Below are 24,786 nucleotides of genomic sequence, written 5' to 3'. Positions count from 1 at the left end.
ACAGGCAAAAGGACCTATTAGTGGTCAATCATCCTCACACTGCGTGCTGACAGGCAGAGAGCCATGACTAGTCAGAGGCGGCTCCCCGCTTAGATGACTATTTGTCACTCCTCTCTCGGCTTAGCACGGCGTAATAAAACATTTTACAAATCCCCAATATACGCTTATTACGGGAAATGCTTATAAAGTCCTTTTTTCCCAGCACTTACTACTGCGTCAAGGCTTCACTTCCTGGATAACATGGTGATGTCAATTTCTGGATAACATGAGGATGTCACTTCCTGGATAACATGGCGATGTCACTTCCTGGATAACATGAGGATGTCACTTCCTGGATAACATGGTGATGTCACTTCCTGGATAACATGGTGATGTCACATCCCGACTCCCAGAGCTGTGCGGCTGTGGCTGCTGCAGAGCATGATGGCAGAGGGTTGCTCAGTGTCCCTCCAGTGCCCTGTGTCCCTCAGTGTCCCTCTGCCATCATCCTCTCCAGCAGCCACAGCCCGCACAGCTCTGGGAGTCGGGTTGTGACATCACCATGTTATCCAGGAAGTGACATCACCATATTATCCAGGAAGTGAAGCTTTGATGCAGTACTAAGTGCAGAGGAAAAAGCACTTCATAAGCATTTCCTGTAATAAGTCTATATTGGTGATTTGTATAACTTTTGGGGGGGCAATACAATACTTTAATAAAAATTTTCACTGGACTTTAAGTTTGTTGTTTACTTCATATGTTAATGAGGCAATTTAGTGCAATAGGAATCTAGCTACCACCCTCAGTGCACTGATCTGCCCCTGTCACCCCGCCCCTTCTAATGCATATTCAATAGGCACTCTGCAGGGATAAGCACAGGCGATGACATTACTGCAGAGCCCCGCCCCCAGTGCACCAAACAGCCTAATTAGCATATGTTTTTTAATGCAAACATTACGAAAACTGCGCTGAGGATCAAGGTAATAAAACATTCATCTTCAGTTCCCCAGGACATAACAGCAAGTTAGATACGTCTAACCAACTAGAAGCTATTAGAAGCAATTAGACTCAACAATAAATTTTCTCCTTGTGTTAAATAAAATTATTGCATTTTTATGATTTACTTTTAAAGGGGTAATCCAGAGACTGAGGGGATTTGCATTATAACTGCATTAAATAAATAAATATTTTAATATTCATATTACTTCTGTTGAGTGGCAATAAGCAATAAGGGGAGACACAGTTCCCTTTGCTGCCACCAAGAATATACAGTACACCCTGATCTGTATTGTGCTGTCATGCTTTAGCACAGGAGATCAGGAGATCAGGAACTACAGGGCTTAGTTCCTTCAGTTCCTGCCACAAATGTAGGGATCAGCAGAGGGGCTCATCTCGCTCTTAACTGCTGCTAGTTGGAAGTATATATAATATAATATACTATATATATATATATATATATATATATATATATATATATATGTAATATAACTTTATTAAAGCAATGTATTAAACATTGGGTGAAAGCAATGATAAAGTCTTCCATATACACTTATTCATTCTAGATTCACCATATAATAGACCTTGTCTTGTTTTCATTGTATTCATCTTATCATTTGTATATTACAGATCTCCAGTCATGGAAACTGGGGCTCCTGGGGACCTTGGGGACAATGTTCCCGAACATGCGGAGGAGGGGTCCAGTTTGCTTACCGTCACTGTAATGACCCTGCCCCTAGAAACAGCGGTAGATACTGTACAGGAAAGCGCGCCATCAACCGATCCTGTAACGTTAACTCATGTCCGTCTAATGGTAAGAACATGTCCTTCCAATAAACTGGAGGAAATGGGCAGAACAAGACACAATTGCCATTACTTATCAAAGGTGTTGTCCATAGCAACCAGTCACAGCATGGATATCACATACTACACTGATCTGAAAAGATGAACCATGATTGGTTGCTATGGAAAGCAATAGCAAAACGTGTTTTATTTCCTACAGACATGTACAATGCTATTGCACCTTAGTAGACTCTCTTTACCATTGGACCCCAGAGCAGCTGCTATGGCTATAGTTATGTCCATGGTTGTGCTGCTTGTCTGCTAGACCTCCCTCACGTGACTGTATTTCCGAGTCCTCATTTTTTCCACAATTTTGGACAATGTAGGACCTTAGATTTCTATGGCCCTGAGAATATATTTGCTTTTTTAGGGATAAAAGTCTGGATTTACAAAAAAAAATTGAGAATTACCCATAGAAGTCAATGGGTTTATGTATTTGATTTGAGGTTTGGTTGCCTGGTAACTCTTGGCCAGGCTCCTCCTGGTGACCATCTTGTACAACTTTTTTGGGGGTCCATGAAAACAAACAAAATTTGTTTGTGGATAAGTTATTGCAGACAATGGATTCAAGGTTTTATGGTCTCCAAACTCAACCCGGTTGAGTAAAGAAAGCTTTGGGGTAATCTTTTAGTAGCTTTACCTAAAACCTAAGACCTAAAATGGTGATACACCTTCAATACTTGTGAGTTATCTCTCCTGTCCTCCCCATACACGGGAACTTTAGGCATGCACGAACAGTCCTGAGGCTTAAGCCGCAGCCAGCCTGCTCTGGCTGCAGCTTATCTCTTTGGAGTTGGACAGTGATTTTCCATCACCCCTATCTCCACCTACATCATCTGTCGGTGGACGGTCGGGAGATTTCCATGCACCTTATACTGACACCCTAATCCACCCCGGAGGCAGCCATGGCAATGGGGACCTTTAGCCACAAAAAGTTTAATTTCTCCTGTAGGTGCATTGCAGGGACATTGAACACATATTTTTAGGGACATTTGTAACAAATGGATTTTTTATAGTAGACAGCCCCTTTAAATCCTGGACTGTTGGAGCTTCTGCTTTAAAGTAACAAGAGATAACAAGGCACCTGCAGCACGGTAAGCATTATCAGGCAAATGATAAGGCAGAGAATATATCAAGTACATTCATTTTCTCCCTCAGCATGTGTGAGCCGGAGAAGGATCCGTGTGGTCTTCTAACTACAGCAAATTAAATTTTACTTTATCCAGGGATGGGAACAGTTAGGTGGAGATATAACAAATACATGATCTAATATTATCCCAGTGTTGTGAGCCGGTCCCTGCTGTGAATGTGTCACTCTTAATAGAGAATGTTGTAAAGTCTCATTAGTGCCTAGCGTCTGTTTTACAAGCATACCAAATCGACTGTCAGAAGACAGACGGATCGTATACCTCAGTGATTCACTTCACAGAACGGAGAGGCTAAATCATAAAGGAAAAACAAATAAAATGCAAATAAGACCGGCAGCCAATGAGGCAGCGTTATTCGCCAGTCTCACCTGGCTGGGTCCGCGGCCCTCCATGCTTATTTAATTTAAAAGCTGAATAATTACAGGTCCCGTTGAGTTTCTCAAGTTAAGGTCAGTTGTCATATTACAGGTGTTAGAGTGATATATCACAGGTGTCACAGTAGTAAAAACACAATAAATCAAAGTGTGATATCTTTTAGCAGAGTCTATGTAATGGCGCTGTGTTTATTACCTTATGGTCATTTGCCCCAACAGTTACGAATCTGAAAAACAACTCCCGACTCCATACAATATACTGGCAACTGTGCGGGTTCTTCTGTTCTATACCATGTATACTGTATAGAAGAGGAAATGGAGGTCATCTACAGTAGCTGGGGTAGAACATTTGCAATCTTCCTAAAATGACTATTACAATATAATAAAAAATAAAAAATAAAGGTTTTTATAAAGTTACAAAAAGTTGGAATATTGTTAGAAGGGACTTATACAAGGATAAGGCCCATTGACATTCAAAAGAAGTTGTCCAAACCAGCTGATTTCGGTAGGACTGGTTGACTATCTAATGTGTATGGGGGCCTTTCGACTATCTCCTGATGATCACGAGAGAGAGACGAGGATCTGTAAAGATTTGATCCTTTTGTCCTCCTTGGAGATACACTGCCACCAGATGTGTTTGGCTAATGTTTGATCTTGTGTCCCTACTGAAAACAGATGGGAATAGTTATTGGTAAATAAGAATTTAGTCAACAGCTTTTGACTATTTGTGGGACACTCGAAGGGTGCTATTAGATGGGCCAATGACGGCTCAATCAATAATGTAATTGAGCACTGTAATGTAATTGAATCTGCTAGATTGGCGCTCATTTACTAAGCCTATTACATTGCTCGATTATTGTTTAGCAAGGGCTGAACAGACATCGTTGTGCAGCCCTTGCCCTAAACTATTATACATTACCTCTCTGCGCTCCCTGTCTTCTCCTGTTATGTGCTTCCTGCTGCTGTAGCTTCAGAGTGGCCTGTCAGCTCAAACAGGCCGCTCTAAAGCTATAGCCGCAGAGCCAGGGAGGAAACAGAGAAGAGAAGAAGACTGGGAGCATGAAGAGGGGATGTATGAGGGTGGCCTCCTCAAAACACGTGGCTGAATGCAAATAAAGAACATGGAGTCAGTGTCCGGTAACACTGAGGTCAGTGATCCAGACATCAGACTCCTGGTCCAGATGGACTGCGCCAGGGAAGCTACCGCTTTTATCACTTTTTCTTTGTGCTAAGAGGTGATGAATAACAGTTTATTCAATTGTTAGCCGTCAGCCGCTCATTGATATTACACGTAGCGATGCACGGTTGGTGGCCGATGATTTTAGGTCTGCCCCTAAAGACATGATCAGCCGATGACACAAATGGCTGATCAGGTCCCTATTACACAGATCTATTTTAAAGTTGCCCATACATTGTATGCTAAAGCCGCAAGTTTAGGCTATGTTCACACTGCAAAGATCATCCCGGCCAGTACTGCAGCTTCTGGCCGTAGTGTTCTGATGCAGGCACATCAGAGCGCGCCCGCATCAGAACTTCACACAGCACACAATGAAGCAAGCGACCAGAGCCGCTCGCTTCATTGTGTGAACTGACAGGTCTTTCTGCGGCCGCAATTCACTGAATTGCGGCCGCAAAAAACTGACATGTCAGTTCTTTGCGGTGCCGTATGGCATCCCGGCCGGACAGTATGCTAAGTGTATACGCTCCGGCCGGGATCCCATAGCAGATAAGGCAGTGTTCCACACTGTTCAAAGTACGGCTGTTGGCAACAACGGCCGTACTTTTACGTATTGTGAACATAGCCTTAAGGTGTATGGGGGCCTCCTGAGTCTCCACCGACAACTAATGTTGGTAGAAATAAGAATTTGGATATGATGGATTTTTGCTACTCAAATCCTTAGTTCTTGTACAGATAAGACGTTTCTAAGACGTCCTTTTGGTTTTTTTTTTTCTTGTTTTTTTTTTTTTTGTTTCTTTTTTTCAGCCCACATTTACAGGCCTTGTACAAGCCCATTATTTGCTAAAAGAATGTTTATAAGAATGTTGATTCTTAAAAAAATTGATCTGTGTAAAAGGGCTAGAGATCAGCCATTGTATGAAAAAATGCCTGTTCTTTGGCTCATCGCATCATTTATGCAGGCCTAAAAACTATTATAAGTTGGCCACACATCACCCCTTGTAACAGTGGTTGTGCGATGAACCAGATGGACAATCCACTGATGGTTTTTGTGACCCTGTCTGCATGATTATCAACCTGGGTAAAATGCTTCTTAAATGGGTTACCCAGAAATACAAAAACATAGCCACTTTCTTCCAAAGACAGCACCACTTAAGTTTGGGAGTGGTTTTGTAGCTCAGTTCCATACACGTGAATGAAGCTGAACTGCAATACCACACACAATCTGGGGACAGGGGTGGTGCTGTTTTTTATAAGAAAATAGCTGCATTTTCTAATCCTGGTTAACCTCTTCAAGGACTGATATACCGCCAGCACCCGTTTAAGGCGTACATCGGCCTTATGGGTACAGTCAAGAAAGTATTTTTTTAAGCAGTTTAGAATGGCGCCATTGGACAATCATTTTCCAAACAAATGGAATGCCTACCTATCCAATGTTTGTGACATCTCTTGGAAATTTCAGGTTGGGTTGGTAAAATTATTCCAGCCTGCTCAAATATTCTTGCCAAAGCAAAAAGTAAAACAGTGAACATATCTTGGCCTCGATGCAGTACTGGGCAAGAATTATAGAATTCTTTACCTACACCAAGCGTCTTTTAAGCAGGTTTCCCAGAAATGTTAAAAATGTCTACAGTCCGTTGTGGTTATATATTTGGGAATCACCGCCTAAAAGGGCTTATTTTTAGGCCGTGTCCCTCAGTATATAGCTCATCAAGTAGGAGAATATAACAAAAACTTTTTTAAACTACCTTCTTCCTGCTGTGAGCTGCCCCTGTTTTTGGCAAGAAAGATGAGGACAGGACACATTCACACAGCGTATTCTTGGTTCTTGTTCTAAGTAAATACAAGAAAGTGAAATATGAAAGGAGATATAAGATTAAAACATTATTCTTTCTTTCCCCTTCAGCTAAATCATTCCGACAGCAGCAGTGTGAAGCCAGGAACGGTTATCAAACTGATGCAAAGGGTGTGAAGACATTTGTTGAGTGGGTTCCGAAATATGCAGGGATCCAGCCAGGAGACGTCTGCAAGCTCATATGCCAGGCTAAAGGAACGGGATATTATGTTGTCTTTTCACAAAAGGTAAACATTTTACCCAAATGTTGAAATCTGGTAACTTGTGTTCTCTGACATCACCAATCAGCCATTCTCCAACAATGGTACACAAAATAGATACGAAGGCCTGCTGCAGAAAGTGAGTCCATTTGCTGTGTTGTCTATGTGATTTCATGACGTATGGATTCACTAAAGCTTAGATCGGCTTTATTTATAAAAAACAGCTGAAGCCTATATGTAGAGGCCATCTCTGTAGATCTAGATTGGATGACTCCTCGTAGATTTACAGACTGGGTAGGCTGATGGTCGGTGTTATTTTTGTATGTTAATGAACTGAAGCGCCTTGTCAATGAGATGAGCGTTACTGGAGTATGCTTAAGTTTGATAGTTTGGCATTTGAAAACTGGTGGCTGAAGACGTAAGATGCAGCCCTAGGGAGTCTGGGAAAACATGGATAACGCCATAGGCATGCTTAAGTTGCACTCATCTCTATTGACAATTTTTCAACCGATCATGGTGATCAGACACTGGCTTACAAATGAGTTCTCAATTTTAAATTTTGAATTTAAAGTGACTGTCAGTAGGTCTCTGTTGTCTTATCTAATGGTAGCATAAACTAGTGACAGAGAAGCTGAACAGAATGATGTATCACTTACATTGTTCTGTGCAGCTGATTTGGAGATATCCTCCTGAATAACATGGGCAATAAGTAGTCCTCTCCTTTAAGAGCATGAGCCCAACAGTCCTGGATATTCATGGGAAGCAGAAAACTCTGATTGGCAGTTATCTATCCATGCTGTATTTAAGCAGTCAGCTGTCAATCAGCAGCTGGAGGGCGGAAGGAGGGGTGCGTCAAGAACTCTATTCTGCTGCATATTGGGAGAACGGCTGAACAGAATTATACAAGTAATATAACAATCAGTTCAGCCTTTCTGTCACTAGTTTATGTTGTCTTCATTTAAGACAGCATAAACCTAGTGGCAGGTTCCCTTTAAACCCAATTCAATTGGATCAGTTAACTTATGGATAGAAATGTCAAGCTGGTTTTCAGTTGACATTTCTTGAAGACCCTCATAGCTTTACATATACATGTCCATGTTCTTTAACCCATAGGTGACCGACGGCACTGAATGTAGACCGTACAGTAATTCTGTATGCGTAAAAGGGAAATGTGTCCGTACTGGGTGTGACGGAATAATAGGATCCAAGCTTCAGTTTGACAAATGTGGAATTTGTGGAGGAGACAACTCTAGTTGCACTAAGGTCATGGGAACCTTCACCACTAAAAGGTATTTGTTATGTATGATGCTTATACATCTTCTATAAAAGCTTAAAAGCTGGCTAACATTCCAAAAGTTCCTTTTCTCAAAAGTGCATGCAATATTCTAATGATTTACTTAATGGAGCTATGTGATAAGTTTTTTCTCATGTTTATAGGTCTGGACTGACCTAATATTGAACCAGGTTATGCAAATGATGTCTGTAGGATGGAAAGACTGAAGGATTGTTTGTGATTCACTGATCCATTGATTCCTGTGATCTTTGGCTTATGAGCTGTTGAGTCTGCATAATTTTCGCTGAAGGTTATAAACATAGGAAATATCAAAGGAGTCGTCCAGAATAAGAAAACACATGGCTTCGTTTTTCCAAAAACACCACCCCTGTCCTCAGGTTGTGTGTGGTATTACATTTCTGCTTCATATACTTCAATAGAACTGAGCTGAAAACCCCACTCCCAAACTGAGGACAGGAGAGGTGCTTTTTTTTTTTTTTTTTTTTGGGGGGGGGGGCATGTTTTTTTTGAGCCTGGACAATCCCTTCAAAATATAACACCATAAAAAGGTGGGAAATCCTTCCCGCATACAGTGTATACCACACATGGCAAGCTTTATATGGTTTTCTTGGGAGCAGCCACTACTGCAACAATTTTATGAATTAGCCTGCGGATACACTGATATTTTTTAACTTTTATACTTTTTAAACTAATTTAGCAACTCTTTAAAATTCATTTTTATTTAGTTTTATTCTTTAGATTTAGTGGCTTTTTAACAGGGTGAAATAACCCAGACCAGGAAAATCTTACTGAATTAATGCACTTGGGATCATAAGAGTGTTATGGCTACCATACACTATTATATGCTATCTCTTTGTTCAACAGGTATAATGTCTGCCTCCGCAGGAGACAGAGCCCACATTGTTGGAATTGCCATCCAATATTTCATTCTTTAGGCTTTCAGAATAGCTCAGCAAGCCATTTAAGCAGAAACGTCCCCAAATGTTACAGTTTCTTGGCTATACGACTTTATTGGTCTTTCTTGAACATTCAGCACTATGCTAATAGACATCTTCACATCACATTGCTCTGAGACTGCAAAGGTTGGTTTTAATCTAATGTGTTCCGCCCATCTACCCAACTCTAAAGTCCTCAATGCAGTGGAGCTAAACAGAAGATATTAAAATGAACTTGGAAAGTTACTTTAGAGAGTCGGCAATATGGGATCCTTATCCCGCAAAGCATCTCTCCCTTCACTCAACTATGAAAGACGCTGAATTTGCTGGGGCCTTTCTTCCTCCAGATACTGATGGAGACTAAGTACTTCTAATGTAAAAATACAATTTGAAAGTGAATGAAAAGTGAATTTCTTAGCTTGCAAATTGGCCTTTACTGCACGCACTGCTAGCACTGTGCGCCTGTTTAAATGGCTTTGGATCTCCATCTATCCCATTTTAAAGAGTCATTTAAATGTTACAGAACTCTACTCAATAAAACAATATAATTACCTAAGACTTATGCAGCAGTTTTAAATCCCTTGATGCTAAGAATCTAAGAAGTTAAAAGATGCCGGCTAACAACTTCCTTCCATGCACCCTATATTTACATACATTTACATTCATATTTACATACATTTACATTTATATTTACATACATTTGAATGAAAATTTTCCACTAATATCAGAACACAACAAATAATAGCGACTGCCTCCAGCTATACTTGAAGAAGCCATAGCAACATTACTTATGGTGCATATAGAAGATAGGGGTTCCCATCATGATTTTGGGTTTTGCCATCCAAGACAGATGGTCTTGGCATTTGTTTATTTCTCCCTCAATTCATTTTCCATATCCTATATATCTTAACTAATGCTTATATCTCCCGTCCTCCCCATACACAAGAACATTTGGCAAGGTCAAACTTTCACGTGATCCCTAAGGGAAACACAAGGCAGCTTTGGTGCTGGACTACTCCTCAGAGAACAAAAGGGAAGAGTATTTAAAATCCGTATGACTTACCCTTATCTCCACCTCACCAGAGTCGGGGGGCCCCCTACACGCCTTATACTGTCAGACAAACCCACTGCCAGTATAATGGTACTTTTACATTACCCAATTTGATGGCTTGCTATTGCCCCTAATGTCTACACTTCAGGAAAAAATATCCTAACATTTCCTAACCAATAGGATTCTAGTGGGCATGGACACCCTTTAAGATTTTTCCTGAAGGGTGTCCATTCCAGAAGATAGGTCGGGAAATGATAGGACATGTTTGGATTTCCATTGTCTGGAATTCTGGAACAGATGCCCCATAAAGTCCTATGAGGGAATCCGGAATTCTGGACGCTCTTGGTGTGGATCTGGAAACTGTTTGGAATTTCGGATACATTTCTTAGCAGTCCGGGCCAGCGCCAGTACCTGGGAAATTGCAGTTGGGTCCTGACGAGGGCCTTTGAACTTTATACGCTTCTAATCAGGAGCACATACATTTAAATGCGGCGCTGTCTGCCTCCGGCCACAACAGGCCGGTCTCTCCCCAAGAGCGCTGTGGCGTATGAGTGACATCACTTGTGCACTTGCAGAGCCAGAGGACAGAAGGAGAAGCCAGCTGCGGGCTCTGCTGCAGGTGCATTTTTTCCCACTCCATTTTTACAGTCAGGAAACACTGATAGTTTCCTGAGGCCTCCTGAAAGGCTTCCTGATGAGTGTTTCTTGACCAAAAAAATGCCCACGGACATATAAAGGGGGCCTAACAAAGTGGTCATACACTCTCACTGCTTGCCACGACCCTAAAGCAAAAGAAATGCGGGAGCAGAGATGATAGAAGCACAGAAGAAAACTGCTCACCTACTCCCCCCCATGCTGGTGAACATGGGAGCCAGCAGGCAGGGGGGATTGGCGAGCAGTTGTCTTCTGTGCTCCTGTCATCTCTGCTGCCAGGCGGCAGAGGGCTGCACTTTGGGGGATCCGTGCCGATCCTCCTTCAGTCATTGCGACACAGACCATGGCACAGATCGTGTGAATTAGGTCTTAGTGTACAGTAACAGGGACTTCTGTGGTAGACAGAAGTCCCTGCTCCTGTACACAATATGCCAAAACATATTCCAAAAAATTTAGATTGGAACAAATTAGAATTTTAGCAAATTCAGAGAAAAAGAAATTAGTTTATAAATGATTCACTCATTTCCAATTGTCACTTGAAAAAACTTAACAAAAGTATTCTACTCAGTCACTTCACTTCAAGTTTTCCCAGGTTGTATGGATGAAGCAGAAGGCCATGCCATGTGCACTGCCATGTTATAGATGAGTACTGTACAGATCTATAATATGCAAGCAAATTGGACTCCACACCAGATAAAGCCCATAAACAAGTGTGACAACTGTTTCTGTAAAGAAGCAGCCCTGTTTTTCAATTCATGTAGAACCCCTTTAGGAGAATAATAGGCTCTAGAATAATTTTCATTGTATTCTAAAGAATTAAAAACATGTGGAAAGAGTCCGTATTATCCCATGTATAATTATAATACTACACTCCTTTATAATACATTTAGTATTTGGCACCAAATACCATGAGCTCAGTTTACAGCATTGTGGCTTTGCAGCCTTGGATTAATCAGTTCCTGGCCTTAAGTGTCTGGCCTTGCTGAAAATTATTGTCCAATCCATGAGATTGATTAAGGGTTATGTACAGAAGACAGCTAAAAAACAACTGGATACGTTCCTTAAACCTGAAACAAACGACGGCAGATAAATTAGTTGTATTCTACCTTGGCTAAAACAATGACTTTGTTAATCAGTTACAGATTTACCTGGTTTAATGCATAAAATATGTATTTATCAGGGTGTAATAAGAGATCTTTACTTTAGTCTTTAGTGGTTATCTTTTTAAGACTGGTGTTGAGCAGACTGGAGAAAACTGTTTGGGTTTGGCAGCTTCTTTGAACCCAAACATTGCCACTGCTGGAGGAGTCTGGTAGCAGATAGTTATCCACTGAAAGGAATATTCAGCCGACAGCTATATTATGTTTATGGCTGATAATCAGTTGGTGTATTCAGCCGACAGCTATATTATGTTTATGGCCATATTCGGCTGATAATCACTTGGTGTAATGCTGCATTTATACAAAACGATAATTGGCCCGATCGTACGATTAACGATGTCGGAGTAACAGTTTTTTTTTCATAACGATCAGCGTTTAGACCATACGATATAATGTATGGAAAATTCGTTTTGCGATCGTTTTGCGATCGCTTAAGCCTATCTCACACATTAGTTCTGCGAATTTTTTGCGAACGATCAATGACGATTTGAGAACATGTTCAAAGATCAAAATGAACGATTTCTCGTTCGTTGTTTGATCGTTCACTGTGTTTACATGTACGATTATCGTTCGAATTCGATCAGTATCGTGCAAAGTCGCACGATAATCGTTACGTGTAAACACAGCATAATAGGAGACAATGATCAGCTGACATGCATGTTGTCTTTCAACAGGCTGAAATGCCAATGATCAGCCTGTTAATGATCTGCTGCCATTGCTCCATGTAATAGGAGCGGTGGCAGCAGACCGCCGCTGTCTCCTATGGGCTGCCCGGATGATCTGATGATTGCCCGAGCAGCCCTCCCACGGGGCTTCCTTTGGGCCTCCCCAGCTCTTACCTGCTCCTCCTTGCTCACAGTTGGCACATTTAATAGCGCTGGCAGCGAACGGGGGAACGAGGAGCAAGCGAACACTGACCTGACAGGTTGACGCTCACTTGCTCTCCACATTTCCCCGTGTTATAGGGGCTTAAGTTAGCTTCGGTTTACAGTTGTCATTAAGTGTTAGGCCATGTTCCCACGTAGAATTAGACCTGGCCGGGTCACGGAACGTCTGGTCTCTGAAAAGATCAGTACCAGCAGGATGATCTTTTCGGCCATAGGGTTCTGATGCGGGTGCATCCGTGCCCGCCCGCATCAGAACTCCCCACAGCACACTATGGAGCGAGTGGTCAGAGCCGCTCGCTCCACAGTGTGCACTGACCCGGTTTTCTACGCCCGCGGCCGCAGAAAACTGACTTGTCAATTGTTTGCGGCGCCGCTATGGATCCCCGCTGGAGCATATACCATGTGTATACGCTCCGGCCGGGATCCTATAGGCAGAGAGGCAACATATATTTTCGTAATAATCACGGCCGTGATTTTATATTTTCGTAATATTACGCCCGTGATTTTTCCAAAATATACGTTGTGTGAACATAGCCTTACAAGGTAGAAAAACACAGTTATCTTTTTTCAATATAATAGTCATCTTTTTACTGTAGATCAGAGATGGGGAACCTTCGGCCCTCCAGGTGTTGCAAAACTACAATACCCATCATGCCTGGAAAGCCAAAGCTAAAGCTTTGGCTGTCCAGGCATGATGGATATTGTAGTTTTGCAACAAAGGTTCCCCATCCCCATCCCATATTTCTATCACCATATATAGGGAGATATATTACAACTGATGCAATCAATACCAGGTATATTTTCTAGGTTTTTAGAAAATGAACAATGCTTTATAATTGGTGGATACCTTGCTGTGCTTATATACAATAATGCAAGTGTTTTGTATTCACATACGGTAACTCTTCTCTTTATGGTCTGCTGTGCATCAAAGATGTGCATACGTCAGTAGGCATTTTCATTTTAGTAAGCTGAAAGAGTTTGTACGTAAGTTGATGGCATGTAGACTATTTTTGGAAATCCTGAGCTGGTGGAAATGTAATTAAGGATATTGGCTTCTATTGAGCCAGGGAAATGCTGTTTTTAAGGCACAGTGCCCAAAAAATAGTTCTTGCTTCAAACATTTGGCTGCTGTGTTATGGAAGAAAAAATATGTTATTTTCAGTCTCAAAACTCAAACGCCGCACAAGGATTTACACTTGTAACCACCCTAGGTCATTTTTATTTGTATCTTTCAAATGGTTAAAGAAATACTGTAGGCAAAACTGCATTATATTGGCTGTATGAGTCTATGGAGAGATGGAGTATGGCAAAGGGATCCTGCAGTTGGTGTTGTTCAAATCCCAGTGTTATGCACCAATCCTGCCCTGTACTGGGAATAATACTGTGCATCAGTTTGGATTGTCCCTGTAAGTCTCTATTATTGCAGGTTTATACACAGAGGTTTGTTAAAGTGTTGAAGAAGTGATGGGAAGGTGTTGATTGTGCCAGAAAATAGCTCAAGTAAAATTTACAAAAAAAGCTTGTTATATTCATGGCTCGTATATAGCTTGGATACCTGTAAGTGTTCATGATGCCGGATTGGTTGCTCAGTTTCCCTACTCAATAAAGTTTGAACTTTAAGTCAATATCAATGACAAAGTCCATTCTTAGAAATCTTAAAAGGGTTTATTTTTTATTTTTTAGTAAAACACATCTTCAGTGGTGGGGGGTGTCAAGGGGGAATCAAAGCCCTACCATCAATCAGTAGTAGTGGCAGTGTCTGGTACTGCTCATTAGTCCCATGTATGAAGTGCAGTGACTACCAAAAATGCTGAAATATGGTGGAAAGCCACAGCCTGTTCACGGGGGGGGGGGGGGGGGGGGGGGGGGTGCTAGGAGGCAGACCTCCACCAGTCTGATATTAAGCCTATTAGCCTATTCTAAGTTTTAAAGGTCCTTTTAAACTCTGCTACAGCTTTTGTAGTTTGTTTTGCAGCTCTTATCCTGAAACTAGATCGGACGCCTTCTGGCTCTTCTCCAGTGCCCATCTGGATCACCGCTTCCCTCTGATTCCTGAATTAACCCCTTGACCGACTCTAGTACCAGCAGGTTTGCTGGAGTTGAGAATGGAGGAAGAGTAAACTGACTAACATCTTCTTTACGGATACAGTGTTCTTTATTAATACAGAACATCTGACCTACCTTATTTTTGGGTTGTGGAAAAAATCATCTGCTGTTTTTTACTATTTCTTATGGGAAAATGTTCCCATAATGTTCAAGTGATTTGAATTACAACCACGTTCTCAGAACAAACCAAACTGGTACTTCAAGGTTTCACTGTATAATTTCTTGTCAAAACTCCCTAAGAAGTATGCACCCAGGGCACATGACACCCCTGCCTTTCCTAGCAATACCCCAGCTTCATAGGGTATCTTCACCTCTTATTCCAGCATCATTAAATGTAAATCTTGGGTAAAAAAAACCCTAAGATTCATTCATTCATAGCTGTCGTTGTCCGCAGATGTAAGTTCTGGCACTCTACCATCTTTTCTATTAGCTTTGTAATTTCCCAATAGAAGAGCTCTCTGTGCGTTTTGCGATAAGATTATTTAGGATTTTACTCTTTATTTATACTTGGACTAGCAGCAGTTTCCAGAAGGTGGGGGGGTCTTAGACCTCCAGTAATAAACAAAGATGACGTTAATACTGAATACTGTGTTAAAACTGTATCACAATATTATAATGAAAATACAATATGAGACATTCTCAAATTTAAGTAATTTTGGTGACAATTAAGGATGTTCTTATGTAATCTTAGAGGGACTATTGTCTGTACACTAAAACCCATGTATCCTAGTAATAAAACAGATGACCAAAACATACTGTAAGTTTAGAAAAAAACAGTTTATTGATTGAATTATTGAATGAAATTCAGTTTCCATCCCCTTTTTGCAAGTGGTAGCTGGTGGGAAGACCATAGGCAGGGTTGGCCGTTGAGCTGCCTATAGCGTTGCAGATAAATTGTCATTATCGAAGAATGACATTGACACTTGGATCTTGCACTCTCAGTGACACATTTTTGCCTGAATTTATAACTGGAGAAGATGCCACCACAGTCCATGCAGCTGAGCTATGTTAATTATGAGACCATCCAGTTTTATTTCCCCAAGATATGACCATAGTCTTTCCACTTCTGCCACCCTTGAGGGCTAGTTTATAATGGTAGATGTTACGAAAGTGAAATACAAATATATTTCTGAAGCACGTTAGTCACTTGTCTTGCTCATTCAGTCACTGGCCTGACCATTAGATCTCATATTTTTGTTACAATTTTGCTACGGATATGTTTATAGAGTGTCCAAAGCCTGGTATGGGTCCATACTGTTCCTCAGTGTGCTCACAAAATAATGGAGCCATGCCGTTATATTTATTTATTTTGCACTATGGACCTGTAAGAAAAATTTTATTTATAAAGCCCTATAGACATTAAAGGGGTGAGTACAGTGCTACATGTGGAGAGTACAGTAAGAGGGTCCATAAAAATGGACTGTATGGGTTCTGTGTGTCACTATTAAGACTGTTCTTTAAAATACAGTGGAGCAAAAAGTTAAAGTATTTGTATATTGCTCTAATATGATATACTACAAAAAGCACAGTCAAAAAGGTTTTCAAAACTACTACCACCAACCTACTCTTAAAATGGTATTCCAGCCTATTTACAGGGGATCTCATAAAGTGGAACCAGAATCTCCTGTCAGAAAGGAGTAACAGAATACACATATGCACTGCCAGTACAAGGTGTTCTCTCCCCTTGTGAAGGCTTAGCATTGCATAGCGGTTCTAGTGCTCATAGAGGGAAATGGAAACTTGCTAGTAGTGTCCCTGTTAGATTACCTGGCTAAAGCAAGGCCCTGGCTTAGCTTCTCCAGAGACTTGTCTGTCTAGCTTCTTCAACACACTAGACTGAACTGAACTTCACCCACCAAGAACTAGTCGTAACCTCAGAGAACTAACTAACTTGGTCATGATTGGTGGGCTGTGTGTGTTTAGAGAAGAGAACGAAAGAGAAAGGATGGAAAGCACCTGTGAGTGGACAAAAGGCAACATGTGACACACAATTGTTAACCCCTGGAAGACTTAAACTTTTCAAAAGACAGGTTAAAAAACACAGTAGTGACACCTAGTGGGAAAATATGCTAAGTACAGCAGAGACCTCATCCCACTTGTGTGAGCCAAAGAGAGTTACCTTACTCAGGTGCAACAAAGCTTAGGGGCCCATGCTGGGTCACTACAGGAGCATTCGGCACGGCCAAGAGACTCTGTGTTCTCTATGGGAAGGGGTAAGCCATAGCCAAAGTGCTCTGACTGTGGTTTATCTCTCCCAGAAAAAGGGGTATGGCGGTGATTTTGCATCTTAACCAAGTCCTATCACCACCTACATCTATTGTCAATGGAGAAAGCCCCATACACCTTATACTGGCAACTGAAAGTCTAAAATGTATGGGGACCTTAATTTAGGCTATCAATGTGTAATTGGTTGGAGTTCAACCCCTGTGGTCCATAACAATCATCAAAACAAAGGGGCCACAGCTCTTCCAATGATTTTCTAGGCCCAGGCACACCCATACATGTGGCTATATGCGATATAACAGCCTCATTTGTGTAAAATTGAATGTCCATATGGTATACCTATCCAACTGTTTAGATCCAGAAAAGACTGGGTAATATTTTATCGACTATTGTAACAAATCATCTTATAAAGCCAATTTTGGAGCTTTTCTTCTGTACATCTGCTGTATATTAAAGCCAACCCAGCACTGGAAATCAAATTCTAAAGAAATGATTTATGACTTAGAAAAACCTCAAACATACATCTAAAATTGGAATGAAGCAGATCTATAATTTAGAAGTTGTCCTTACTATAAAATTCAAAGTCTCCAGCTAAAAGCATTCCTTTTATACCGAAAGCTTTCATAAGTTAAATCAGTCACTCGATAAAAGCTGAATGATGGCAATCCTACTCTATGGCCCATATGCTAAAAGCTTCAGTAAGGATGCATGGTAAGCACTCTGTTTTGTAGATCTTGGTGCCAGCCGTGGAGATATTCAAGTGATGTTCTGCAAGTGACAGCAGATTATCTCATCCAGCAGGGAAATACAAACCATTTTCTTGTTTTCTTGGAATCGAGCTAAACGGAGGAATCCTCCACAGGAAGTTAATGTGTCTTACAAAATTGCAGCCAACGAATCAATTTTATCAAACAAAGTCTCCGGGGAAGAAAATGTGATTGTTTTCTTTGGATGATATATTGTGCTTTTAGGCATCGGAGTTGTATTTGTTTATTTGGGTATTTATTTTTATATACGGTAGAATACAGTCCTGCATTGCAGCACAAAGGGCACTGGAAGGAAACTGGGTCACCAATACAGGATATAATAGGACATTGATTCATAAGAAGTTAGATCAGCAATGTAGGGTTGTATAATAAACAGGTAATGAAATCTACAGTATACGGTATTTTTACATATAGAGCAATACATTTACCAACACCATCTTGTTTTTTATACATTAACAACTAAATTGTTCGATTGAAAATGTATTTATTTTCTTTTGTGTACAGCTCCTATGTAGTGATGAGCGAACATGTTCATAAATGTCCGTATGTTCGTACAAACATGACGCTAATTGTTCATGTTTGCCGATCATGAACAATTTGTTCAATGAACGGAATGGTAATAACCATCCTTTTCAAACATATTTGAACATGTGAATATTTATCTGGTGATGTACGGATTTGCCCAATTTATGTTTTGCACCTGATAATCTGTACGCATATGCGTAGATCGAAACTGGACTGTTTTAGAATCTATCTTATTCAAGACAGTGGAGCAAAAAGTTGGAGTATAAGTATAATGCTCTAATATGATGGACCTGTCACAGTACAGTAGTTACCATAAATGCTACAAAAAGTAAAGTCAAAGAGGTTCTCAAAACTACTACAACCAACCTACTTTTATACACATGGGAATCTCATAAAGGGGAACCAGAATCTCCAGAAGGGAGTGACAGAATACACATACGCACTGCCAGTCCAAGGTGATCCCGATTAGGCTTCTCTCCCCTTGTGAAGGCTTAGCAATTGATAGCCGTTCTAGTGCTCATAGAGGAAAACGGAAACTTGCTAGTAGTGTCCTTATTATAGGACCTGGCCAAAGCAAGGCCCTGGCTTAGCTTCTCCAGAGACTTGTCTGTCTAGCTCATCCTCCAACACACTAACTAACCTGATCCTGTAGTTGTATTCTTTTCCATTTGTATCCTATGTATTGCTAAAATTCCAAATTTATGTTATCAAAAAGTGTGACAATAGGATCGGATTACAGGATCTGAATTAAGTTGGTTAATTTGGAGTCTGTAACCATGGAGATAAATAGAATTGCAAAGAAACTGTATACAAGAAATGGTAGGAGACTGGCCATCCAAGCTGTCTAAACAAAAAAAAAAAAACATTATTGGGTTGCGACTGTGCTTAGGCAGAATGTTTAGGCAATGGTAGCAATAAAAGATGGTGGTTACACTAGATAAACAAAGTATGATTAGAAATTACCAGAAAATGTATAATAAGACCAGAAGGATTGACCCAAGTGTACTAAAGCTGAAGAAGCTACAAGAACAATTAAAGTCGTAACAACAGAACTGGCCCTTATTGTCCCTTGATTACCAAAATTTAGGTTTTGACATGTTGAAAAACTTCATAACCATAAGCTGTTTTTGTATGACATACATAGCATTTGTGACATGTATTATCTACTTATTTTAATATGACCTTTGAGGCACTGTATTGTGGTCATAACTCCTATAGAAAGCAGAGTAGCCAGAATGCAATCTACTGAAACCTAATATAAAATGAGCCCTGAAAGAAAAGAAAATTATTGCTTTCCTTAGCCAGTGTCCAGTAGTTTTTGTCTGACTATATTTTATGGTGTGTAGGTATTGTTTGTAGCCTGTGAATAACATTTATTTCTTTAATTTGCCTACAGCAAAGGCTACACGGATATTGTCAAGATTCCAGAAGGCGCAACCCATCTAAAAGTGAAACAGTACAAGGCCAAAGACCAGACTAAGTTTACTGCTTACTTAGCGTTAAAGAAGAAGACCGGGGATTACATCATTAATGGAAAATATATGATATCAACTTCTGAAACCATCATTGAAACAAATGGCTTTGCCATGAACTACAGTGGCTGGAGCCATGCTGAGGATTCTTTTCACAGTATAGGGCATTCGTCTATAAAGGAGGTTTTAGTTGTACAGATTCTTGCTACAGATGTTAGTAAACCAATTGATGTACGTTATAGTTTCTTTGTCCCGTCAAAACAAGGTTCAACCACAAACAGCATTAACAATAACGTAGTTCCCCAAAGTTCCCAACCTCAGTGGGTCACTGGACCTTGGTTATCATGCTCTAGAACATGTGACACTGGATGGCACACCAGGACTGTTCAATGCCAAGATGGACTAGGAAAATTAGCTAAAGGATGTCTACTTTCTCAAAGACCCTCAGCGTTTAAGCAATGCTTACTGAAAAAATGTTAGCCAAAGGAGAGCTATTGTCTCAAACTACACGTTTTCTGCCGTGTAACAGTAGATCTAGCACGTCAAAGTTGGCTAAGGTTTGGTCTGAGCTCAACCAAAATAACTTAAGGGCTGTACAATATTTGGGCCACGATGAAGATACCCTTTGAGACATGGGCTCTTGAACCAACCTTAAAGGTGGTAAGAAATTCCTTAACAAACCACAACATGTAGGTGATGGAATGGATGTCGGCTTCCTCAATGTCTTGTTTGCATCACCTACCTCTCGAGAAGAAAGCCTTCAGGAACATCTGCTAAATTATACTTATGAACGGCATGTTGTAGGTTATATTTGTGGTGTTTTGTATATATGTGTCATTAGGTGTGTCACTTTATATATCACTTGCTTCTTAAGAACAGTGATTGACCAAAGTAGATCTACAGCTACATTTCTTGGATCCTTTCTACAGCTGTGGATATTTACTGGAACAACAGATGGAGCTTGTTGCTGATTTTCAGCACAGAATCTTAACTTTCATCCTTTTTTCCTGACGAATCAACATTGAGTGACAGATTTTCGTGTGATATTTCAAAGGTGTTTGTTTACAAATTAGAACAACCTACCAAATGTTGGGTACAGGTATGCTTTTTTAGCCTAAACTAAAAATTTAAAGGGCATTGACATTTCAAATTTGAAACAAAAGCCGTCGAATAGGTATCTAGGTAATTGACATTCCCTTTAGCTGGAACAAAGTGTTGTTCTATGGAAAGGTTATTTTTCTGTGTAAACACAGCAAGGAAAAGTTATAAAAAAAAGATAAAACACAAAACAAAACAAAAACACTTCTTACCATGACAGCAGGATATTTTAAGACAAGTAATATATTTTAAATAAGCCTTCCTGATGAACAAAATATCCGGTGTGTTTCTCCATGTAATGATCTTACAAATACTACATGGTGCTACCAGTTACTTGGAGAAGTAAATATGTAGAAAACTTAATAGTATAACAACCAAACTGTTAGCATACCAATAAAAATTCAAGATTTCAAATTTTAAATTGGACTGTTTGTTCGTTAGGAACACTAGCGTGTATTTTCTAATATTTTTGTAATGTTAGAACTATTTTTCGCAATTAAAAATTTTAAAATCTTTTTGCCTGCAAAGTCAAGTCTTATACCAAGGCATTCAATGAACACAGACAGGGGGTTGCAGCTCAGGTAGGTGACCCCCATAGGACATGTGAACTGATGCCGGGTTCCACAGTTGTTATAAATTGCAAAAAATAATGGAGGGAAGAAATTAACTCAGAGGTCATGAGCATAGTATATTATTAAATAATTGAGATTCTTTTTCTTATTGAAAAAAATAAAAATAAAGCAATAACAGCAAATAAAATTTGGTAAACGAGAAGACCTTTTGATCTTAACTCTATTGATTATGTACTAAGAAAAAAAATCAATGCACAGTGTACACGAATGGCAGTAAGTGTTATATAAAGTGTTCTCGGCAGTATCATTTTTCTCAGCGACAAGGACATTGTTCTGAGATTTGGAGGTTTCCAGTTACCAAAGGTTTATTAAAAGACTGCAGGCTCAAAGTCCATGAAAAAAAAAATTACATCTCAAATTCCAACCCCTCAATGTGGTTTCAATGGGTTACTATGTGCAAAGTAAATAAAAAAAAAAATTATATATATATATATATATATATATATATATATATATATGAAATAGCAAAATATATACAAAGGCAATAAAGGAGCTACATGGCAAAATAAAAAAATTAGGTTTTATTTTTGTTGGAAATATTCTATTTTTATGGAATAATCAAAATTTATTCTGACAGTTTATAATATTCAAAAAGAATACACTATATTTAAATGTTTCCAGGTAAAACAAAATTCCCCACTAAATCATTCTTAATTATTTTTTTTTTCCAAAAAGTTTGGAAGCAGAGTCTAAAAAATAGACTTCTATTTTATCTAAAATTACCCAAGTGTAAAGCTTGGCTGTGATTCTCCTTTGATTGCAATGTGGCACTGAAAAAAAAAAAAAGAGAGAAATAATTTATTGTTTATACAACTCGTATGTGAAAATACATATGTAATGATTTTATTTATTTTTTTATTTAAAACAAAAATGAAAAAAAACTATTGTACAAGTTCTGTATTTAATGTGTTTTAATCTCATCATTTTCTTTTTTTTTTCCTATTTATGCTTCCTGTGTGTTAATAGTACACTTTGTGAGTTTACATACTGTGCGGCGCTGGTTGCTTTTCTATGTTTTACAAACAGCATTCAATATAAGATAAATGTACATATACATAAGCTGTAAATAATATATATATACTGTATATTCTCTTTATAGGACTATATTCTGACACCAGCTTGTCAAGCTTTTCAAAGAAAAGTAAAAACTAGCTTTTTTTGTTATTTTTTTTATTATTTTTATGACAGGCAATGGTCTACGCACACTGCTGAACAAAATGTACTTATGTAATCTTATGAAATTCAGGTCAAACTTAGTTCACTTAATATAAACTACGCTTAGAGAAAAAAAATCAGATTGTACTGTTCGATAGAAACCCTATTTCTTAAAATTTGATTTTCCAAAAATATGACGCAAAATCTACTGTATTACTGTACGAGAAAAGGTATAGTTGCTAGTATATGAATAGAAAACCATTAGTTAAACATGTGTCCTTCCTTACCTTTTCTGTGAGCTCGAGATATCTCAAGGTCATTCGCATAAGATGATCATGTCATGATCTTACTGTACTCTCTATACTAAATGTATCTATATGTTTCCACCCAGATAGCATTTAGAGAGTTTTGCTAGCGAGTCGGGGTAATGTATTGAGAAACAAGAGTCCTTAATAATGATAATTTATGGAAAGGTAAGGGAGGACACATCTGTACCGACCATGGCAAAATCAAAGACTGACACAAAACTATGACTACAGATTCAAGGTTGCACTTCTAATTATTGACCAAGCTGGGGAGAACTGTGGGTCTTCCATTAAGCTTTTGAACAGTTAATGTCTGAGAATTTTTAAAATTGGTGGGATTTTTCCAGCTTCTTACCAGGTGGGCCCTTGAGGCTTAAAACATAGCAGTCATTTAAATAGATTCGACATGTCACAAGGACATGTCAAAAGTTTGGATTAGTCGGGGTCTCACTGCTGAGCTCCTCACCAATCAGGGGAATTTGTGGAGAGAAGCACACAGTAGCCTCATTTCCCTGCTGTCAAACATCTCCGCCCAATGGCCCCATAGGCCTGTGAAGCCGTCTGGATGGAGATTGCTGCAAGACAGGATGTAAATGTGTCACTGTGCACTTCCAGCTTGCCCTTCTGAGACCAAGACTGATCAAAAGATCTTGCTTCTTGAGGCCCACAACTTTGACTATGTTACGGATTTCCTAGTCTACGTAAAATCACCCTTATCTTTCCTTAATTAATGCTCTACCTTGGATAAGGAAGTAAGAATTCTCTCCTTGAGTTTCCTTGAGATTCTCAATGTTCCACTGGGAAAAATTATGCAAAGGAGCTCTCCTCCAGACTGACAGCTTGCTTGCTGGTGCCATCTATTACAGACAATATCCTCAAAAGTCAAGGCTTTTAGCGATTTTGGCTGCAAACCCTATCACAACCGAAAATTGTGTGCATCACCAGCCTTAGAGCTCTAAAACATGTCTGCCAAGCCAGAATTTGGAGGACCAACAGAAAGGAAACTCTCTTCCTTCTGGAGGAGAGCTACTTTGCATATAGTTATCCTAATGAATTTGTGGCCATATATATATACAGGTTTACAGGTTTGGGAACATATTTATAGCCAAGGAGGATGTTCTTTATGTGTATTTTTGGAGGTTCAATTTCTCAGCCATTTACTCTAAAGCATTAATGCAAATTTCAAACAAATCATTTCAAAATCAATATCCAAATTTCACTTTTTTTTTCTTTTAAACACAGAAATGAAGAATAACGTATGTACCATTTGCAACCACCATTTCTTTATTAAAAACAGTTGAGAATTTCAAAGGGCGACAAAAACTATAAAAATAGTCTTATATAAATAAAGGACGTATATTTTTTAATCATAAATATAGATGATTTTTCTTCCCACAAAACAAAAAAATTATATTTGTAGAATAAATAAATAAATAAATAATAATGAGAAAAAACAATAAAGAAATGGATAGAAGGGGTTATCCAGGTTTAGAAAAAAAACAAAAAAAAACAAACGGCTTTACTGTTATCCTCAGTTTGGGTGCAGTATTACAGGTCAGTTCCACTGAAGGGAATGAAGCTGAATTGTAATACCACACACAACGTAAGGACAGGGTTTGTGCTGTTCTTGCAAGAAAGTAACTGCTTTTTCTAATCCTGGAAAACCCCTTTAAGATATACTTTTTCTATCTTTAGAGTTTGGCAATAGAAGTAAATTAGAAAACTCTTATACTGTTAGCCAATTTATAAAAAAAAGTATTACTATATTTTATTACAATATCATGTATTACCCACCCCCTTTTATTGCACTCATATTTGCCATATTTATACTTTTCGTTCTGTATGTGCGTGCCAATCCTATAAGCAAGTTGTATTGTTGCGCGCATATATACCTATGTTACTTGTATGTTGTGTTCATTTCTTTACTAGGTGTATTTTGCCTTATGCCAT

The 24,786-nt window shown here is 39.3% G+C and overlaps 1 protein-coding gene across 1 annotated transcript in view; it reads left to right on the top strand.

The window, feature by feature from the left end:
- The window catches only part of ADAMTS5 (ADAM metallopeptidase with thrombospondin type 1 motif 5), an 89,429-nt gene extending 67,657 nt beyond the window's left edge, over nucleotides 1-21,772 (top strand). Inside the window, exons 5-8 of the mRNA XM_069944361.1 lie at nucleotides 1,606-1,789; nucleotides 6,424-6,599; nucleotides 7,686-7,861; nucleotides 19,571-21,772. Of these exons, the coding sequence (XP_069800462.1) occupies nucleotides 1,606-1,789; nucleotides 6,424-6,599; nucleotides 7,686-7,861; nucleotides 19,571-20,126 (1,092 nt within the window). The 3' untranslated portion in view covers nucleotides 20,127-21,772. The remainder of the gene's footprint in view (nucleotides 1-1,605; nucleotides 1,790-6,423; nucleotides 6,600-7,685; nucleotides 7,862-19,570) is intronic.
- The last annotated feature ends 3,014 nt before the right edge of the window (nucleotides 21,773-24,786 follow it).

This window comes from Dendropsophus ebraccatus, chromosome 11 (assembly GCF_027789765.1).
Source record: "Dendropsophus ebraccatus isolate aDenEbr1 chromosome 11, aDenEbr1.pat, whole genome shotgun sequence".
NCBI lineage: Eukaryota > Metazoa > Chordata > Amphibia > Anura > Hylidae > Dendropsophus > Dendropsophus ebraccatus.
This window is presented reverse-complemented; position numbering and strand designations above follow the sequence as displayed.